The sequence below is a fragment of the Ambystoma mexicanum genome, chromosome 1p (genome assembly GCF_040938575.1).
Source record: "Ambystoma mexicanum isolate Mex_15411 chromosome 1p, UKY_AmexF1_1, whole genome shotgun sequence".
NCBI classification, from domain to species: Eukaryota; Metazoa; Chordata; class Amphibia; order Caudata; family Ambystomatidae; genus Ambystoma; species Ambystoma mexicanum.
In genome coordinates, this window is record NC_090921.1 from 182,885,914 (window position 1) to 182,907,582 (window position 21,669).

General features: G+C 53.3%; 1 protein-coding gene across 1 annotated transcript in view; it reads right to left on the bottom strand.

The window, feature by feature from the left end:
• DNAH2 (dynein axonemal heavy chain 2) overlaps positions 1-21,669 on the bottom strand; it is a 3,498,763-nt gene that overhangs the window by 906,581 nt on the left and 2,570,513 nt on the right. The window contains exon 59 of the mRNA XM_069646273.1: positions 8,124-8,256. Coding sequence (XP_069502374.1) covers positions 8,124-8,256 — 133 coding nt within the window. The remainder of the gene's footprint in view (positions 1-8,123; positions 8,257-21,669) is intronic.

The following is a 21,669-nucleotide window of genomic DNA, read 5'->3' on the forward strand; positions in this document are numbered from 1 at the left end:
TGAACAATTCTTTAGTGTTAGATTTGCCTTGTTCGATGCGTTTGTTGGATTTTCTCAGTGTAGATGGGGCGATGATGTCTAAGGCTTTTTGCATAGCGCGGTTAAATGTGTCAATCAGCGCCGTAGTGTCAGAGCATGTGCGAACCTGGTCGTTAAGAACTGGGAGGAGGAGTGGGAGAAGTCTGTCGCATGTAATGTCGCGTTTGTTGTGGGTGTCCGTAGCAGGTGAAATGCTAGGAGAGAGGCTGCTAGGTTTGGACTGGATATTGAACGTAATTAGGTTGTGGTCAGTCCAAGAACACTGATGGTTGGAGGTGATATTGATAGGACAGTTATGGGCGGCTAGCCAGTCAAGGTGTTCTGCCCTTGGCATGGGTTGGTTGGTTTATGAACTGTGTGAATCCTGCATTCGTGAGCATATTGTCAATAGACATGGCCGCAGTGTCGTTGGGGTCAGAGAGGCCTAAGTTGAAATCGCCCATTATCAAGGCTTGGGATTTGGTGTTGTAGGTGATGATGTTAGAGAGGTCCTCAGCGAAGGTGGATAACGGCCCAGGAGGCCGGTAGAGTAGATGGAAGGTGATAGAGTGGTTAGGGGTAACGGCTAGTTTGGCTGTCAGTGCTTGCATCGCGGAAAAGTGATGCGCGGGGGAGAGGTGGAAGTTTAAAGTATTTTTATGGATGATGGCAATGCCACCACCTTTGGATTGATTAGAATTACAGTCGTGTCTGATAAAGTTATAACCTGGGGGGATGGCCAGGGTGAGTAGTGGGCCTGAGGCTATGTGAAGCCAAGTTTTGGTGATTGCTATGAAGTCAAGGTCAAGGTCGAGGATGAGGATGAGGTCCGCCACTTCTAGAGCGTGTGCCGTGAGTGATCTGACAGTAATTAATGCACCCTTGATATTACTCGTGTTGGGGTGGTTAGAGCGGGGTGATGATGGGTTTGGAGAGGAATAGGACGAGGAGGAGGTCAGTGGCTGTTTGTTAAGATGCGCTGAGTGGTGGGAAGCGTGAGTGAGTCGCGACCCAAGTCTGGCATTTCTCAGGGCGATAGAGCAAGGTATGTTTGGTTGAGGTCTAGATGCAAAGTGTTGGATCCATAGGGCTGGGTTGTTGAGATAAAGGTTGGTATGGTCCGCAAGGGATGGCATGGTGATGGAGTGGTATGGAAGTGTGTAGTGGGGCGGGGCAGTGTTGTGGTTGGGTGTGATCCCACCAGTGTGCCGTGTAAGCGAGAGGAGGGTGGGCAGTAATCTAACAAGAAGGATACCGAGAGTGTATTTGGGAGAATATGTGGCTATTAGGCTGTTGGAGAGGGGCATGTTGGCCTGATACAGACTAGGAGTAGATGTCTATTGGAGCTACAGGGAGGACGTTGGGGTAGATATGCTATTCTGGACGATTACACACAGTAGCAAGCACAGAGCATTGATAAGCCCAAATGGACAGTGGCACGGTGGTCTCTAGGCGAACATGAGCACAGGACAATGGCACAGTAGTCTCTAGGCGACCATAGGGCACAACACAATGTCACAGTGGTCTTCTAGGCGACTATAATACAACACAATGGCACAGTGGTCTCTAGGCGACCATAAGGCACAACACAATGGGCCACATTACACGGACGGCGGTAAGGGTTAACGGTCACCGTTAATGGCAACGGTGACCGTTAACCCTTACCGCCGTACTACGAGGTCCCTTTGCGGGTTGGAGGAATTAACGCCTGCTTGTTGCAGGCGTTAAAAACCAACCCGCTAAGGGACCTCGGAGCTAATTACGGCACCGCAAAATTGCGGTGCCGTAATTAGCGCCTTCCCCATTCCCATAGAGCCCTATGGGGCAGAAATGGGAATGGGGAAGGGCAATGGCGGAAGGGGGATTTACCGCCCCTCCAACCTTGGAATGGGGCGGTAAATCCCCTTTCCGCCAAGGCGGTGCCGGTAATTTACCGGCATGGTCCAGGGTGCTAATAGCACCCTGGATTACCGCCTTCCGTGTAATGAGGCCCAATGTCACAGTGGTCTCTAGGCGACCATATGGCACAGCACAATGTCACAGTGGTCTCAAGGCGACCATATAGCACAACACAATGTCACAGTGGTCTCTAGGCGACCATGAGGCACAATACAATGTCACAGTGGTCTCAAGGCGACGATATGGCACAACACAATGTCACAGTGGTCTCTAGGCGACCATGAGGCACAACACAATGTCACAGTGGTCTCTAGGCGACCATGAGGCACAACACAATGTCACAGTGGTCATTAGGCGACCATGAGGCACAATACAATGTCGCAGTGGTCTCTAGGTGACCCTAAGGCACAACGCAGTTGCATGGTAGACTCTGGCGACCTAGATTAGAATATTGCAATTAGTCAGAGAGGGAGCTATATATGCTGAATGGTGTGTGTCTATCGATATTGCGGTCAGTAAACCTGTGAATGAGCACAATAGCAGGAAGTGCGACAAAGTGTAGCGTTTTTGACTGTGTTGCTGTTGTCAGATGGAGGATGAAATTTCAGGTATTGGCGGTAACGGATATACGTATAGGCAGTGCTGTTAAGTCAAAGAACACTGCCAATTAAGTTTCATTTGCCAGGGACTTCATACAGTATGTGTGGGCTGATGGGCCACCTGGCCAACAGTGCAGGTGGTATTGGGCGTTTTAGTGCAAAGCGGGAGCAAGGTTTAGAACGGATGCAGTACGCATCAGCATGCTACAGGTGCAGGAGTGCAACATGTATATCAACAGGCTTTTCAAATTGGGGGAGTCACAAAGTACTTACGAGGGGTGCAGCTCACTGCGGCACGACGCGGGCAGGCCCTTTTCCACAGCCCTTCACCTTAGGTTGGCTTCCGCCTTCCGGTCTGTGGGTAGGCGGATGAGTAGGCGTGCCGCCAATCAGGTACTGCGTGGCGCCAAATTTAAGAAATCTTCGATGTCAGAGCTGAAATGCTTGTTGCGGCCAATGCCGTTAGGTGCAGGCAAATGCAGAGCTCGGGTGCCTGGATCACGGCGGACTTCTAAGCTGTTAGCACTCGTCGGGTGAAGCGGGTAAATGGACTCATAGGCGATGGTGTGCAGCGGCACGACAGGGTGACGGAGAGGGGGCACAAGGTAGATTCGAGCCGGTGGTGGAGGAATGAAATTCCGCTAAGCACTAAAGTCCTGTGCAGGGGCATGTAATGATCGGCATGCGCCACCCATCGGCGTACAGGGGCAAACAGGGCCTTAGATGGCCTTCGATGAGGCCGGCTCTTCTGCCTGCCGGCGGAAACAGGTGAATAAAAACACTGGTTGCCTAGCAACCACAAGGACGCTCAGCCTCGTTGTGGCGCCGCATCGCGCCTGACATTTTGTTTCTTTGATCTGATGTCGGCACTAATGCAGGTATGCAACCCGGGCTGCCCAGGGTGAAATGAAGTCGCTGAAGGTGGCGATTCTGTAGAGGGGCCTGAATTAGGCGGATCAGGCAATGGGTTCTCCTCGATGGGGCGGATTGCACCAGACTGCAGGTGCAGGATCGGCGCAGCTCGTCTGGTGGGCCAGAAGAGCTTTGGTGCTGTTGAGGGTAGGTGGGGGCTCCTGCCCTCGCCACCGGATGGGGAATACTGCGGATTTCAGAGGCAAACAGGGCCTTAGATGGCCTTCGATGAGGCCGGCTCTTCCGCCTGCCGGCGGAAACAGGCGAATAAAAACACTGGTTGCTTAGCAACCACGAGGACGCTCAGCCTCGTGGCGCCGCATCGCGCCCAACATTTTGTTTCTTTGATCTGATGTCGGCGATGATGCAGGTATGCAACCCGGGCTGCCCAGGGTGAAATGAAGTCGCTGAAGGTGGAGATTCTGTAGAGGGGCCTGAATTAGGTGGATCAGGCAATGGGTTCTCCTCGATGGGGCGGATTGCACCGGACTGCAGGTGCAGGATCGGCGCGGCTCGTCTGGTGGGCCAGAAGAGCTTCGGTGCTGTTGAGGGTAGGTGGGGGCTCCTGCCCTCGCCACCGGATGGGGAATACTGCGGATTTCAGGGGCAAACAGGGCCTTAGATGGCCTTCGATGAGGTCGGCTCTTCCGCCTGCTGGCGGAAACAGGCGAATAAAACACTGGTTGCTTAGCAACCACGAGGACGCTCAGCCTCGTTGTGGCGCCGCATCGCGCCCGACATTTTGTTTCTTTGATCTGATGTCGGCGCTGATGCAGGTATGCAACCCGGGCTGCCCAGGGTGAAATGAAGTCGCTGAAGGTGGCGATTCTGTAGAGGGGCCTGAATTCGGTGGATCAGGCAATGGGTTCTCCTCGATGGGGCGGATTGCACCGGACTGCAGGTGCAGGATCGGCGTGGCTCGTCTGGTGGGCCAGAAGAGCTTCGGTGCTGTTGAGGGTAGGTGGGGGCTCCTGCCCTCGCCACCGGATGGGGAATACTGCGGATTTCAGGGGCAAACAGGGCCTTAGATGGCCTTCGATGAGGTCGGCTCTTCCGCCTGCTGGCGGAAACAGGTGAATAAAAACACTGGTTGCTTAGCAACCACGAGGACGCTCAGCCTCGTTGTGGCGCCGCATCGCCACATCCGTCCAGTAATAGACCTTTGGGCGCTAGAGGATGTTGACTGGGACCAGCCAGTCCCAGCCCAATCCTCTGGCTTACACACACAAAGCTCACTTGCTTTGCAGCAGCTTTGACCAGGGGAAAGTGGTTACCATATATGGCATTTCCTGATCTGAGACGGCAGGAAGAAAGACAAAGGACAGGATGGCCAAAGAACAAGCAAAAACCTTGTTGCACAGCCGTTTTAGGGTGCTAATCACCTTTAGTAGCCCCTCGCAGTAAATGCAAACATATACTAGAAAAATATCACAAAATTAGTAAAAATCACAGCTATCACCAGCTTGTCTTAGGCACATTGTCAAAGTAACCAAAAAGCCATCGGGTAAATTAAAGATACAAGGTATCCTAACTGCAGTAAACTGGAAGGTGATGTGTACAATTGTAAAAAAAACAAGAATTCGAAAAGAGAGACAAAGTCACTCTGACAGTCTTGGGCACTAGCCAGCTTCCCCAAATAAATGAGCAAAACAGGCAAAGGAAGTAAAGCCGAAAATGTACTGACCTCCAAAAGTCAGGGCATAGTTCAAAACAAAGCAAAAAGACTGGGGGTTGCATAGGAATCTATGTGGGGGGGAAGAGATGCAAAAGAAAATCCATCAACATCTTGCATTTTCCCTTCCAGAGGTGCTCAGGTCAAAGATGGGGTTTTTGTCACCAGGAACTAGTTAGAGTACCAATTCTGGCCTAGATCCATAGACGGTACTAGTTCCATTGCAGCCTTCTCTAGCAGGGATCACATTTGTTGTAGGAACAACAGATCTGGTAGCCGAAAAGGTTGGGAAGGAACAGGACAATCCGGTGGATGCCCCAGGAAAGGGAGACAGTAGACCCAGATCGCCATTCGAAAAACCCACTCATCCAAGTAATGCACAACTATACTTCGGATTGTTATGGTAGTATTCATCCCACTGTACAGGCATGAGAGAAAACCTCAAAAAGGCTAAGAATATCTGTTAGGTGGTTTCCGTTAATTGGATGCCAACCCAAGGGCCTCAGAGACATTTTCCACTGCGCATACGAATGGCGCCTTTGGATTGGGCATATGGGTCGCCTGCATCCAGTTGAGTTTAGGGGAAGTGTGCAGGCCACTTGTGTCTTTTAAATCGCTGGCCAAATCTGCCGGTTCAGTCTCCTATGAAGCACATGAACCTTCTGCCCCTGCACTCTCTTCTCCCTGGTCTCTGTCCACATGGCCTCCCCTGGCACTCGCTTTACCCTCTGGCACTTCTCCCCTTTCCCTCCCATCATCTCCCCTTTCCTCCCATCATCTCCCCTCCCTTTCCCTCGCCTCTCCCCTGCACTTCTGTTTACTGCACTTGCACGATTCAAATTTCACAAGCCTAGTAGGACGGTTTTTGTTTTGTCTCCCTGTTCATCCCACCCCCCTCCTGTCTTGTTGCGCCTTGACCCACTTGTGTATAGGCACATTATAAAAACTCAATAAATAAATAAAATAAGGCCTTCTTGGAAGAGTAAGAGAGGCAACAGTTATAGATTGTGTCATTTGTTGGAGATTTCTGCCTCTTGGTTGCTGTCACGTTTAAAAGTACACCTGATTAGATTTACACTTGCGGCCATGTTCAAGTAGGACGACATTGCAAAGTGCAAAGAAATGTACACTTGCCCAATACATTGTAAATATGGTGAAAGTAACTTCTGATTACAATAAATTGTGAGGCCAGATTCACATTTTATTACAACAATGTAGATTAAGTATGCACTCGGGGACAGGCGCTCAGCCAATCAGGCGGCTCAAAATGCAGGCGAGAACACACAGTGTACTGCCCACATTTTCCAGCCACCCAATGCCATTCCCCGGGTGGTGCCATCTCGATTATGGGAAGGCAAGGGAGCCTCTCCCTGTTACCTCCCTACATCTCCACCCCTCCAAACCCAAATACATCCCGCTCTCTTTCCCCACCTCCTCCCTCCCCCACTTACCTGCTGGACGGTGTGCTCTGGTCCCAGCACTCCTCCAGTCTTCGGCCGCCATGCAAATGGAAAAGTGACTAGGTCCCTTTTCCTATGGTGGCAGTCATCGTTTTGTTTTGTTCATGGGAAACTAGGCTTGCTCAATATGCACAGTGCCCATCTCCTGTACAAATTAAATACAAATTAAACTATTTGCACCCTGGGCGAGCCCAGGGCTGCAAATAGCTATCACCCCCTTGTCGGGGGCGTACATGGCTGTAAGGGCCCACAGCCTTCGCCGAGGCCCTTGCTTTACTTGGGCCTATCTAGGCTTGGGGTTGCGGGCCGATACCAGCCATTTAAGCCCCCCCAATGCTGCAGTGATTGCTATATTGTCTTTTAGCCACTGCGTAACAATACAAAAGGACAAGGCTGAGAACCAAAACAAGAGCTATGTTTTAACTAGTGCATTTATTGCCCAAGGAATACATCAGTCCACAGAATGTATTGAAATTATCAGAATCCATGTTCTGAGGCCTGAGCAACCTGGAATATGTTATCCACATTTTCAGTTTCAAAGGCCTGGATTCATCCAATATTCTCATAATTACGAATATGGCCTGCAAGGAAAAAGTGTATCTGCAGTTCAAATGTGACTCAATGCTCATGCAGTAGCCAAGGAACTATGTGCCAGGTTACAAATAGGATTAAAGCATAGTGCAAGCCCATGGCTGCATGCACTAGTGAGGCAACTTGTTCTCAGGGCACAAATGACTTTGAGCGCTTCCTAGAGCAGAGGGAGTAGCCAGCTACCATGGAAGCCTTTAAGACTGTAACAGTGAATGAGATTTGGGGAATGTGGATCTAGAGAGTGACCTTAAAAGACATCAATAGGGGAGGGGGGGGTGATTTGTGACCAAGATTGATCTCACAAGCAGAGGGCGATGAAGTAGAAACCCTGGGCTTTATCCTTTACAGCTGGGATCCTAAGGGCAGTGCGAGACAAGCGCAGTGGTGGGCAGTGTGGTAGAGTTCTATTTTCATTTATGACTGTGTGCCACTTTTTCATTGGTGCCCGAGCAAGTTTTAGGCCCCAACCAGACTCAGTGCCTGAGGATTTGGTAGGTTGGGAAGGCTGCAGGAGGGGGACACTGCCATAATTAAGTTGGGGTCTGATTTGCATGCCCTCTGCCATTGGGTGGTTCTGGTGTACAAAGAGAGGCATGGAAGGATCTGACTGCTCGACCTCTGCCATCAAATGCACGCCATGTGTTTGTGTACTTTGATATCATCTTCTATGTCAGTGGTGTATATGGGATCTGTTGTCATCACATGACTTAGGTGCAACGTGGTCATGGTTTGATTTTTATTAGCTTGCCTAAAGCTATTTTGTATTATGGTTTATCTGTTCTAGTCACTGTAGTGTCTGCCTACTTGTGCTCACTCAAGCAAGGCATAATGTGTTTGTGCCTCCAGCAACCAGCCAATTTTTCGATGCACTTTTACTGATATATTCTGAATGCAACAGAAAAGGCCTCTAGCAGAGCTAGACCACAGGGGTCTATAGAATATTCAGTACTGGGGACCATCCGCCACACTTACCCCTTCCACGCTGCCCAGGTCAGTCCCCAAAAGGTACTTCTCTGCCACCTCCAGCAGGGCATCCTGTGGCCACTCTGAGAACCAGTCAATGGTAGCGCAGTTCACCAGGGATGGGTACTGGCGAATGCGATTCCTGCAGGAAATAAAGGTTGAGAGCAGTTCAGAACACAGCTCCTGCAGACCCCTCATCCCCAAAGATCCAGATCCACAGCCCCCTTTCTGGAAAAGAGCACGCATCCTTGCATCGCACTGGCATTAGGAACATGCTGTCAAGGTTTTCCTGGGTTCCTGTAATACATGTTGTTTTCTCCATGGTTGTGTTTGGTTTGTTTGGCCTTAACTTTTATATGCAGTGTGTGCACAGTCGCCCAAGCCAAGATGGTAGTTCGCATCAGGCACCCCGATTGGCTCAGGAGAGACAAAGTGCAGTGGCTGGGCATTCTAGGAATGTATGTATGAGTGTAGTAATTAGCAAGACATGATCTCTTTTCCCTCTTTTCTCTACAGATACACAAGAAGTAGTTGAAGGAGCTCTTGAATTTTATTATTTTATCCACTTCCTCTTTCCCCCTGGAGTGTGCTGTGCTTAGCTGTTAGTCTGGTAGTTGAGGGTGTGACACTCTGGAGGGACTGTTGGCCGTTCAGCAGATTCTGCGGACAACTTTTCATGTCTCAGCTTGACATATGCGAGTTGACATCTGTCACACATCTAAAGCAGGCATTTACCGATAATAACATTGGGCTTTGGTGGCACATACAATCGGTGGTGCTCCACAAAATTGATGATGTTTTCCCAGATGGCCAGAGAGATTGGACTTGTCATCCACAGAATGTTGTAACTCTTTGTATACAATATATTTTACGGGTAGTTCAAAACGTTTTACAGTTAACAAATAAATAAGGCACTGGGAAAAAGCACCGATTTCTACAACATCAAAGACGCAGCTTTCATCTTTATGTCGCTCTAAAAATCAAATCAAGCCCTTCTAAACATGAATCGTCTAGCACAGTAACATGTTTACCAAACATTTATGTATGTTTGTTTGTGCTGAGTCTTATAAAAAGACTGGCGATTATATGTATATTTGACTTTGGTTGGTTTGGAAAACAAGCACGATTCATAACACCCATCACAGCCCCTTAGGAACAGTATACATTTGAAAGTTGTATTCATTAACTGGAGGGACAATCTACTCGCTAGGGTACAATGTTGTATCATTTTTTAGAATTCAGGAGGCGCCCAATAGAAAGATGATCCCAACAATAAAGTCATCTTTTCCTAACCGGTGGGGTCAGGCAAGCAGGCAAACACACTGCACCTACAGAGGTCAAATGCATGCAGCATGATTCTATACATGCCTGCTAGTTAAGAAGAAAGCATAGCCGTGCTTTCTACTGCCATTTGAAAGTGCTGAAAGGGTGCGACCAGGCCAGAAGATGCCTGCAGGGCAATAGACAATGTCAGAAGACATAATATCCTAAAGCAGCAAGGTGGTTTTCCGGGGAAATGTTTGCCTCATTGTACACTTTGGTTTCCTACTTAACTGGGTGCCTTGACCAATCTTATCGGCTCTGCGTGTTTTAAAAAATCACCATTTGGGCCACCACACAAAATGCTCCCCCCGTACAACTCAGTGTGTTTGTTATAAACAATACATGTGGGCCACTATTGTATTTCTCTGGTGCCCAGGTCAATTTTTAAGCCCATTACGATGATAACATGACACTGCCACGCCAGTATTTATAGTCAAAACACAATTTTTCCAAACAATATGTTGTTTGCCACTAAGCATTCTTTTTAATTAGGCTATCCTCCATTTTGGGAATTGGCTTCAATCCCATAAACAGGAAGTGACATAAGAGAGGAAAGGAAGTCAGTCTTCATATCCATTAGAGCATCAATGATGTTCCATGCCAAGAACATACATCCAGTAATCTTACCCCCAAGTAGCCGAGGTAGTAATTGTAAAAGCAGTACTGCCTGTAGTAATACTAGAACTATTTCTAACTAAGGCCACAAGGGGGGTGTGCTCATGGAAGTTGCCTGAGCGTGTTCTTCTCAGGCATACCTTTACAGATCTTGCACAAAGGTATCACCCAATATTAGGACCCTGCGTCTCTCCATCACTGCCTGCCACCTTCACTACACAGACTGATGGGTAAAAATAGTACCAGCCCTTCCTGTGAGGCACACCCTTGACACCTGATAGGCTAATTCCTACAGTTACATTTCCATGACCACCATGCTTAAAAGGGCATGATGTGGCACGTGCGAGTTCCCAGCTACAGTGAGGGCCAACCCCCAGTAAAGCAGGGACAGTCCTTCTTCCCTTTCTACTCCAGCCATGCATCCAAGGTGCTGGGCCCTCACCACAGAGAACACACCATAGTACACCCTATATTTAAATGTTCATGTCATGTGCACTGCACTCTCCATCTGCAATTGGGCCTGCCAACTTTCACCCTGCCGCATATTTGCATGCATGGCTGCATAAACGTTGCATTGGGTGTGGTGAACGGTATGTAGGAGGCTGTGTACACTGCCCATATTTTACATGTGTGCTGCTGAGCATTTCCTTTCATGCCGCAATATCTTGAAGCACTTCCTAAAGCATGGGTCTTATAAGGGACTAACCATAGTAAACGCAAATGGTGCCATGTGGCTCCCTATTGTGCAAGAGGTGCAATGATCTACATCATGTGCTAATGTACGCATAGCAGCTCGATTCTGCTGTTCTACCAAGTCTACAATGTCCTCCACAACTATTGTGTAAAAGGCAACAACTTCAAATGCATGCACAGTTACAACTGCATGGCTACATTATGTTGTGGCTGTGATGAAGGCCTAAGCTGTTGGGTACCTGGCCTTTGGCCATACACCCAACAGTCAAGGCCTTGCCCAAACCCACCACAACATAACAGAGCCATGCACACGAACATGTATGCCTGTGCCAGAATTCACAAAGGCAACATATGCACCAGCACTTCTACCCAACTGCTGCACCATAAAGCAGGGATGCAAGCACAAATGTTCCACTTACCATAATGTACAAACATACAACAGTGTTTGGCACCGCTACCCACTTCCATTCACAAAGCTTGTTATAATGCCAACCAAACACAATCTTCACAACATTGGTCCTGCTCCCAAGCCTCTAGTACGCGCAAAGAACCAATAGTGCAATACAACACTTACTAATCTGCGCAATGCAGACTACCCAGTTGCATATAAGAAACAGTTGAACTGTAACCTCTTCTATATGTACACTATTCCAACACTGCACCCAGTGGAAACACTGCAGCACTGCTCACTGCAGCATCTCCACCCATACACCGACAACTGTAGGATGTTCTAACAATCACCACATCCATGCAACTAACAATGTGTGCAATGCAGCCAAACCATACACACAAAGCAACAATGTGCCACCTACTTGCAACCAGTGGGCATACCTTTTCAACCAGAGGACATACTTTTCTGTGCAAGGGCTCCAGCCATGTATCGAAGGGGCTACGGACTTACCACACACAACACACCATAGTGCACGCAATGTTTAAATGTGCAAGTCATGTGGAATGCACTCCCCTTCTGCAATTGAGCCTGTCACCACTCATCACAGAAAGCGATCGCTGCTGGAGCCGTCATGCCACAATGAAGGCTGCCTGCAATCACCACACAAGGTTGGTGCCTGTTGAGGTAACTGCAAATTGGCGTAGTATGCATGCATACCGCTGGCACACCACCGTCTTCTTCTAATGAGATATATCACATGAAGCACTTCTCACTCCCCAACCCTTTCCATCCCTTCTTCCCACCACCAGAAGCTGTAAACTATGTTTTCCAGGTCCTTTCGCCGCCACATTCTCCTCGAATACAAACATGTCGGCGTTAGCAAAAACTGTTGATGCACATCACAGTGTACTGCAAGCCAATGGCACTTCTGTCCACAGAGCGAACAGGGACATGGGTCCGCAGAGCAGACCCAGATATCACAAATGTTTTGAGACGTACATTTCAGTTCTTTGCTACAAAGTACTGGTTGGATTTCCACCAAACACACAAAAGCATGCTTTCTGACCCCAGCTCCCGCTCCTGCTGAATATTTGGTGAAAATCCGTTCAGCCGTTCGACCTGTAGCCATGCACAAAGTTTCTCCCCATTCAGTCTATGGAAAATAAAACTCACCAAACTTGCCAAAAAAATTTAGAGTGGGCCATATACTTTTTGCGCAAAGTTCTGTGAGGATTCCTCCAGGGGGAGCGAAGTTATAAGCTGTTGAAAAAGTGGTCTTCCTATAAGTTTAGTAACTTACCCACAACTATACGCCCGCTACTGAGGGCCGTGTGAGATATATATATATATATAATTCTGGGAAGGTTTAGGTACAAACGAGAAAACTTGAAACTAATATTTACAGGGTAATTCATAGAATTTCGCAGAAAAGTGTCGCAAGCGGCTGGCGCAGAGTGTTCGCGTGCGATTGTGTGTGCCAGGCACGTGCGTTAAAACCGATTTCCGCGCACTCATGGATTTCATGCTCCCAAACCAGCCGTGGCGCAGAGTATCGCAGCGAGCCTGCAGCAGCGCCAGTAACGCCCCCAAGAACGCCCTCGTGCAAGGAAAAGTAATCAACGTCGCTAAATCATCGCAAAGGGCTGCGCTAACCCTGGACCAGTTTACAGGGCTGCCAAACAAGGAACGCAAAGCGGGCAACCTTCATATCAGGAGTACGCGGGAAGTTTTACACGCGATTAGCCAGGGTACGTGTAATACAGGGGTACGTGGGAATTATCACACGCGATTTGGCAGGGTACGTGAATTACAGGGGTGCGTGGGAATTATCACACGCCATTTTGCTGGGTACGTGTATCACAGGGGTGCGTGGGAATTATCACACGCCATTTTGCTGGGTACGTGTATTACAGGGGTGCGTGGGAATTATCACACGCGATTAGGCTGGGTGGGTCCTCACAGGTGTTCCCTGTACACCCTCCACGGCCCCTGCAGGCAGCCCACAAAACAGGGGACTACCCTGCACACCTGCTCATGTCCCCCTGCACCCCACCCCCCAGGGGCACCCACCACCAGGCCCCCACCCATGTCTCCTACCACCCCCACCCCCCAGCAGTGCAGGGGCAGCCTCCACCAGGCCCCCACCCATGTCTCCCACCACCCCCACCCCCCAGCCACCAGGGGCACCCTCCACCAGGCCCCCACCCATGTCACCCACCACCCCCACCCCCCAGCCACCAGGGGCAGCCTCCACCAGGCCCCCACTCATGCCCAACTTATGTCTCCCACCACCCCCACCCCCCAGCAGTGCAGGGGCAGCTTCCACCAGGCCCCCACTCATGCCCAACTTATGTCTCCCACCACCCCCACCCCCCAGCCACCAGGGGCATCCTCCACCAGGCCCCCACCCATGTCTTCTACCACCCCCACCCCCCAGCACTGTGGGGCACCTGCCAGCAGGCCCCCACCCATGTCCAACCCATGTCTCCCACCACCCCCACCCCCCAGCAGTGCAGGGGCATCCTCCACCAGGCCCCCACCCATGTCTCCCACCACCCCCTCCCCCCAGCCACCAGGGGCACCCTCCACCAGGCCCCCACCCATGTCACCCACCACCCCCACCCCTCAGCACTGTGGGGACCTGCCAGCAGGCCCCCACCCATGTCCAACCCATGTCTCCCACCACCCCCACCCCCCAGCACTGTGGGGCACCCTCCACCAGGCCCCCACCCATGTCACCCACCGCCCCCACCCCCCAGCCACCAGGGGCACCCACCACCAGGCCCCCACCCATGTCTCCTACCACCCCCACCCCCCAGCGCTGTGGGGCACCTGCCAGCAGGCCCCCACCCATGTCCAACCCATGTCTCCCACCACCCCCACCCACCAGCCACCAGGGGCACCCACCACCAGGCCCCCACCCATGTCTCCCACCACCCCCACCCCCCAGCCACCAGGGGCACCCTCCACCAGGCCCCCACCCATGTCCAACCCATGTCTCCCACCACCCCCACCCCCCAGCAGTGCAGGGGCAGCCTCCACCAGGCCCCCACCCATGTCTCCCACCACTCCCACCCCCCAGCCACCAGGGGCACCCTCCACCAGGCCCCCACCCATGTCTCCCACCACCCCCACCCCCCAGCCACCAGGGGCACCCTCCACCAGGCCCCCACCCATGTCACCCACCACCCCCACCCCCCACCACTGTGGGGCACCTGCCAGCAGGCCCCCACCCATGTCCAACCCATGTCTCCCACCACCCCCACCCCCCAGCCACCAGGGGCACCCTCCACCAGGCCCCCACTCATGCCCAACTCATGTCTCCTACCACCCCCACCCCCCAGCACTGTGGGGCACCTGCCAGCAGGCCCCCACCCATGTCCAACCCATGTCTCCCACCACCCCCACCCCCCAGCCACCAGGGGCACCCTCCACCAGGCCCCCACTCATGCCCGACTCATGTCTCCCACCACCCCCACCCCCCAGCCACCAGGGGCCCCCACCCATGTCCAACCCATGTCTCCCACCACCCCCACCCCCCAGCAGTGCAGGGGCAGCCTCCACCAGGCCCCCACCCATGTCTCCCACCACCCCCACCCCCCAGCCACCAGGGGCACCCTCCACCAGGCCCCCACCCATGTCTCCCACCACCCCCACCCCCCAGCTACCAGGGGCACCCTCCACCAGGCCCCCACCCATGTCTCCCACCACCCCCACCCCCCAGCTACCAGGGGCACCCTCCACCAGGCCCCCACCCATGTCACCCACCACCCCTACCCCCCAGCACTGTGGGGCACCTGCCAGCAGGCCCCCACCCATGTCCAACCCATGTCTCCCACCACCCCCAAACCCCAGCAGTGCAGGGGCATCCTCCACCAGGCCCCCACTCATGTCTCCCACCACCCCCACCCCCCAGCCACCAGGGGCACCCTCCACCAGGCCCCCACTCATGCCCGACTCATGTCTCCCACCACCCCCACCCCCCAGCCACCAGGGGCATCCTCCACCAGGCCCCCACTCATGTCTCCCACCACCCCCACCCCCCAGCCACCAGGGGCACCCTCCACCAGGCCCCCACTCATGCCCAACCCATGTCTCCCACCACCCCCACCCCCCAGCAGTGCATGGGCATCCTCCACCAGGCCCCCACTCATGTCTCCCACCACCCCCACCCCCCAGCCACCAGGGGCACCCTCCACCAGGCCCCCACTCATGCCCGACTCATGTCTCCCACCACCCCCACCCCCCAGCCACCAGGGGCATCCTCCACCAGGCCCCCACCCATGTCTCCTACCACCCCCACCCCCCAGCACTGTGGGGCACCTGCCAGCAGGCCCCCACCCATGTCCAACCCATGTCTCCCACCACCCCCACCCCCCAGCAGTGCAGGGGCATCCTCCACCAGGGCCCCACCCATGTCTCCCACCACCCCCACCCCCCAGCCACCAGGGGCACCCTCCACCACGCCCCCACCCATGTCACCCACCACCCCCACCCCCCAGCACTGTGGGGCACCTGCCAGCAGGCCCCCACCCATGTCCAACCCATGTCTCCCACCACCCCCACCCCCCAGCACTGTGGGGCACCCTCCACCAGGCCCCCACCCATGTCACCCACCACCCCCACCCCCCAGCAGTGCAGGGGCATCCTCCACCAGGCCCCCACCCATGTCTCCCACCACCCCCACCCCCCAGCAGTGCAGGGGCACCCTCCACCAAACACCCCACCAACCTGGATGACTCCGTGCCATCTTCCCCCGTTGGGCCCTGTGGGGTCCCAGCTGCCCCTTCTGCTGCTGAGGAGTCCAACTCCGACCTCCGCCTCTTGGACCTCCCCTCGCCAGCTGTGGCCTGGGACGCCGCACCAGACTCCTCACTCCCCGACGAGATCACAACTTGGGATGGGATCCGGGCCTTGAGTCTTCGGCTGGTGGTGCGACCCCTGCCGCTGTGCTCCACAGCACCTTCTCCGCCCTCTTCATCAGTTGACGCTGCAGACAGGGAGAAAGAAAACACAGGCATCAGGGCACTGTAAAATGGACTCATACACACATGACAGTTATACATGAGTGGCATTGGTAAACCTCACACATGGCATCACAATCCCCAACACACATGTCATTTCAACTTGCACACATGAGCCATACCACAGCCATAATGCAACAGCCAGCACCATCCATTCACATACAACAGCATGGGCAGCCAAAGGTCATCCACACATCACATGCAACATAGGGAGTACACTACACATGCACACACAACACCAAACCTGCATGCATGTGTACACCTCCGCCAACTGTTGCAGTGTCTCGATCGACATCCATGTCACACCTGACAATCATTCCTCCACATCCTGTGCCATGCAAGCCCACACACACAAGCACCATCCATGTGTCACACATGAGACCCCTCGCATGTGTCACCCTCACAGCCCTGTACAACCCCCCTACTTGGCCACATAAAAATACATGTTCAACCTGCACACTCCTGGCACACCACCACACGCACAGCTTACAATCAGTATGCATGTACACTTACCGCTCGACTCCAGACGAGTCTGCTTCTCAAGGACCTGGATGTGGAGCGCTGGGGATATGCGTTCCAGGACACTCATCTGATCTTCCGACAAGTGGCCCCGCCCGCCCCTTAGCATCTGCTGCCATCATGAGGCGCCGGGCCTTGTTGAGGGTCCTGGACCTGAAGTCCTCCCAGCGCTTCCTGACACGTTCGTAGTTGCGGACTGCCACCTCCTCCGCGTTGATGGCAGTCACGATGTCCATCCAGATCCGAGTCCGTCCTTCCTTGTCGGCGCGCAACCTTCCGAAGAGGGCATCATACTGCCCCAGGACATGCTCCACCAGGACACCAACTTCCCTGGCACTGAAGCTGGTGCCCCTCTGCCTCCTTGGCCGGGGGTTGCCACTGGTGCCAGATGTTGTAGTGCCCGACATGGCAACCCCAGAGGCAGGAGTGGGTGGGCAACTGGGGCCTGGGCTGTGGGGCGACGGAAAAGCAGTCGGGAGCCTTTGGTTCCAGCAGGGGTGGTCACAGCAACAGCACCCCTGGCTGATGTGCAGGCAGAAAATGGCAGGGCACGTGGGCAGCAGGCAGTCAGGCAGCAGCAGATGGCAGGTGGGAGCGTGCTCAGGGCTCTGGGGGGCAGTAATTTGGCCTCCTGGGCAGGAGCGTGTTCTTTCGTGTGTGAACGCGTGGACAGCTTGATACGGAGTGATTTTGCACGTGAAAATCCCACACGTCTGCGTGTAAATCGATGAAAGGCCCTTAGCGCGTAAACGCGTCACTAGCGTATGCGCGTCTATGCAGTCACGTGCACGTGTAGGAAAAAGTTGCGTGACACGTCCGAGTGTCAAAGCGTGTTATTGGTGGAAATATCCCTACACGCAGAAGTTACAAAGCGTGTAATTGGTGAAAATGGACCTACACGCAGAAGTGTCAAAGCGTGTAATTGGTGCAAATGGACCTACACGCAGAAGTGTCAAAGCGTGTAATTGGTGCAAATGGACCTACACGCAGAAGTGTCAAAGCGTGTAATTGGTGCAAATGGACCTACACGCAGAAGTGACAAAGCGTGTAATTGGTGCAAATGGACCTACACGCAGAAGTGACAAAGCGTGTAATTGGTGGGAATGGGCCTAGCACGTACATGCTGCGTAAGTGACGCTGTACGTGTGGGCCTGCATATAAGGTACGTGTAGAACACCAATTCCTTGTACGTGCTTTTCGTGGAGAGCGAGTGGGTGAATTCTGTACTTCTTGTCGTTTCACACGCGATTTACTTCACGGCGTTTCAAGTTCGTACTCCCTGTTACCTCTGACAGCTTTTTCTATTTTTTCTCTTGTACTGGTTTACCTGGGCCTGTTCCCTCAAACAGTGTTCCCTTCTACTGTTGTCCTGTCTCCTCAGACAGCGTACATATCTTCTTTTGGCGGGGGTGTTGCCAACCAAACGCGCTCATTTTTTACGCTCTTTTACCTGGCAGACGGTGAGTCACGCACGTATCTAACATCTGTGCTTGCCCCGTGTGTAGCCTACCCCTTCAGAGGTCATTCTAGGCTGCGTGTGACACGCATACGTTCATTCTTGTGTTACTGGGTGCCACAGCGTAGTGCAGGTTTTTCTTTCTGCACACGTGGTCTAGGAGGGGTTGCGTGCACGTCCTCTCCCTTTTTTGGGCCTCCTGTGCGTTGCGTGACCCGTCATCTTTCCCCAGGGGTTACATTCAGCCTTGCTAGAGCACTAGGGTACAATTACCATCTGGTACCCAACCCCTCTGACCCCCAATTGCCCAGGACAATAGTCTACATCCACTCCCATAAGCACATTAACATCAGTGCCATGGCTGGGAGGCGAGGATTCCGTAAGGGTGGCAAAGGTGGAAGAGCCACAAGTGGTGGCCGTGGTGGATCCGGTAGGGGACGTGGTCGTAACTTGCAGGGTGAGCCTGTCCCCCCATGTGTGGAGGACCAGTCAAGGGCACCCATAATCCCCCCTCCCCCCCTCCCGTTGAGGCTGATGTGGCTGACACCATCCATGCTCAGCCCTTGTTGGACCAGCCCATTGTGGCACCAGACCTGGCTGACTCCATGGCTGACTTCCATGTCAGCAGGGCTACGACACGTGCGCTGGTGCACGTTGATGCCATCATGCCACGTGGATCTGGGGCAGCAAGGTCATCTGCTGCCCCAAGTAGGCAGGGCGGAGAGGCTGCAGGGGCAGCTGCGGCTCCATCCACCCCAGCTCTCACACACCCAGCCAGGACAGTGTCGGTCCTAGTCCATCCTGCTGACATTCCCCCTGACACCATTACACTTGAGCCAATGCCTGCACCAACTCCCATGCTGAGTGTGCAATCCCACACACCTGATACAGAGCCCACCAGGGCTCCTTCCCCTAGTGTCCAGAGCGGCGCAGGACACTCTGGATCACCACCACCTTCCAAGCGGAAGAGGAAGAGTGCTCGTCCGGCACAGGCTGATGCCCCAGACACGGCTACACAGTCCGGCCCGTCGAGGAAGCCCAGCTTCACGGATGACGAACTGAATGCACTTGTCGAGTATGTGTCCGGACATGATAACGAGATGGTCATTGTTGCAGGATCCAAGACCACACCTGCACAACGCCAGGCACACTGGCAGACCGTTGCGGACATCGTAAGTGCCCTTGGAATCGTGAGGCGCACAGCCAATGATTGCTATAAGCGCTGGAATGACCTAAAGCGCAGGGCAAAGAAGAAGCTGGCCTCAAGTCATGCCGCAACTCTAGTGACTGGAGGTGGGTCTCCAGTAGTAGACATGGAACTCACTCCACATGAGTCAGTCGCTGGGACCTACGTCACGGAGGAACAGATCCAAGGCGTGGGAGATCTGCCTGATTACGAGGCATTGTCCGGTGAGTGCACATGCATGTGTGTGTCATCCATGTGCATGGTGTGTGTGTGAGGGCTTCTGTTTGTGTGCCAGGTGAGAGTGTGTGCGCCTGAGTCGTATGGGTCAGCCATGTGCTTCATGCAAAACATCCTGCGCAGCTGCATTTGGCCATTGCAGTATCCCTTCTGCCAACAGTAGACATCTAGCCCAACAGCACGCCAGTTGCCCTTGAAGTGTCACCTTGCCACAACATTGTTGCTTATTTTTCTCTGTTCATTCAGACAGATTGTTTGCATTCCACCACTTATACTAGGCATTTCTCAGTCCTCTAGTCACATGTCTGGCATGGCTATGGTAAAGTGGAGTGACTTTGTTACCTGGATATCATATGTTCACACATGTCCCTGTGCAATTGGACCAATTGGGACTGCCAGCTCCAGGTGAAAATCAGACCTGTTTGATTTAGAAAAGCTATTACATGCGGGAACTGGACTAAATGAATAAGTGCTGCCCTCCTCTCCATCTTGCCTCAATAGCAATGGTACATGCCATCTGTGTGATGGCATGTGTGTGTCACCTGGCAATCACAGGCCAATGTGTGATGCCACTGCCAGGCAGCATGCAGGAAATGTGTTCATCTTCCATCTTTGTGTCATCAGTGTGTGCCATTTGCCTGCCCTTCATACGCAGTGAGGGTGCATGCATGGGAGGGTCTTAGTCATGTGGGACATGTGTCAATCAAGTACTGGTTCTCTTGCTTCTCAGCCCTCATTGTGTGCCATGGTGCTAATGCCTGTTTCCATTTCTTTGTTATTATGTCTTTGCAGGGGAAGACGCACCTGATACTGCTGGGGTTGTGGAGATGGTGCAGAGCCAGGAGGGGTCCGAGGGCCGACCAACCACCAGTGAGGGACGTGGTGTGCTGGTGGGTGAGAACCCACAAGTGCTGCAGGTCGTACTCTCAAGGGGTGTCTCTGGCTTCACCCCCCCCGAGCTGTACTCAGCTGTTGATTCGGATGATGAGACCTACGTGCCGTCGCAGGTGAGTGTTCCAGGGAGGGATTCTGTTCTGTCCCACCCACCTGCACCAGGGTCAGAACCCTCAATGGGGATGTCAGTGTTGGCAGCTAGGCCTTTGGTGGTTACGGATGCAGGGTCACACTCCGCGACATCTGATCCTGTTCCTGGGCCAGCAGATCAGAGGGGGAATGCAGTCCTGCAGCCTCAGGCAGTGCCGGCACAGCAAGGCGCAGTCCGCCTTGCCCCAGACAGGTGTGGTGCCCGCCGACGTGGTGGCCGTACGCCACCTGGCAATACCGCATGGGAGCAATCCATTTACGGTATGGCTACCCAACAGGCAGCATCATCCGAGATGATGGCTCAGGCCATGGATAGGGTGGCCACTTCCATTGTCCCCCCTGAAAGGCTGATGGAGCGACTAGAGCAGGCAACCGACTCCATCTGCCAGTCACACAGGGAGGACATGTTGGCGTCCAACAGGGACAGGCGGGCGGCACTGGCGACTCTGCAGGAGGCCATCTCCATAGAGTCCCAGGGCCACAGGGAAGCCCTGAGGCAGGAGCTCCATCAACTCAGGACGACTCTTGTTGAGCTTGAGGCTTCAACACACCAAAGGACAGAACAGCAGCTGGAGCGTCTCACCCGTACGCTCTCAGCTGAGATGCAAGCAACAAGGGCGGAGGTCCTGGCATCCCGTGAGTTGTTGCATGGGGACCTCCGCACCCTCATCCTCCAGAACGAGACCTACCACACCCGCATGCTTGCAGCCATGGAGGAACAGAGTAGGGCCTTGCGTGTGCTGCCTCCCAGCAGTGATACTCCCACAACAGGGTAGCCGTGTGGGCCATGAGCCCATGGAGGTGTTTTTTTTTCCCAGGATCCACACAGGTGGGTTTTGGTGTGCACCCTGTCCTCGGACCTCCTGGGTGGCCTCCCCAACCCCCCCGGGCCCATTAATGGCCATTTTTGATTTTTTTAAATTTTTATTATTATTTTTATATTTATTTTTATTTTTATATTTTTCCCAATTTTTTTGGGACAATTTGTTGGCTTCCGTGGTTCCTGTGGGCATACGCTGCATTGTGGCTGGGCACATGCAGGCTTGTCATGTATTTGGTTCAGATGC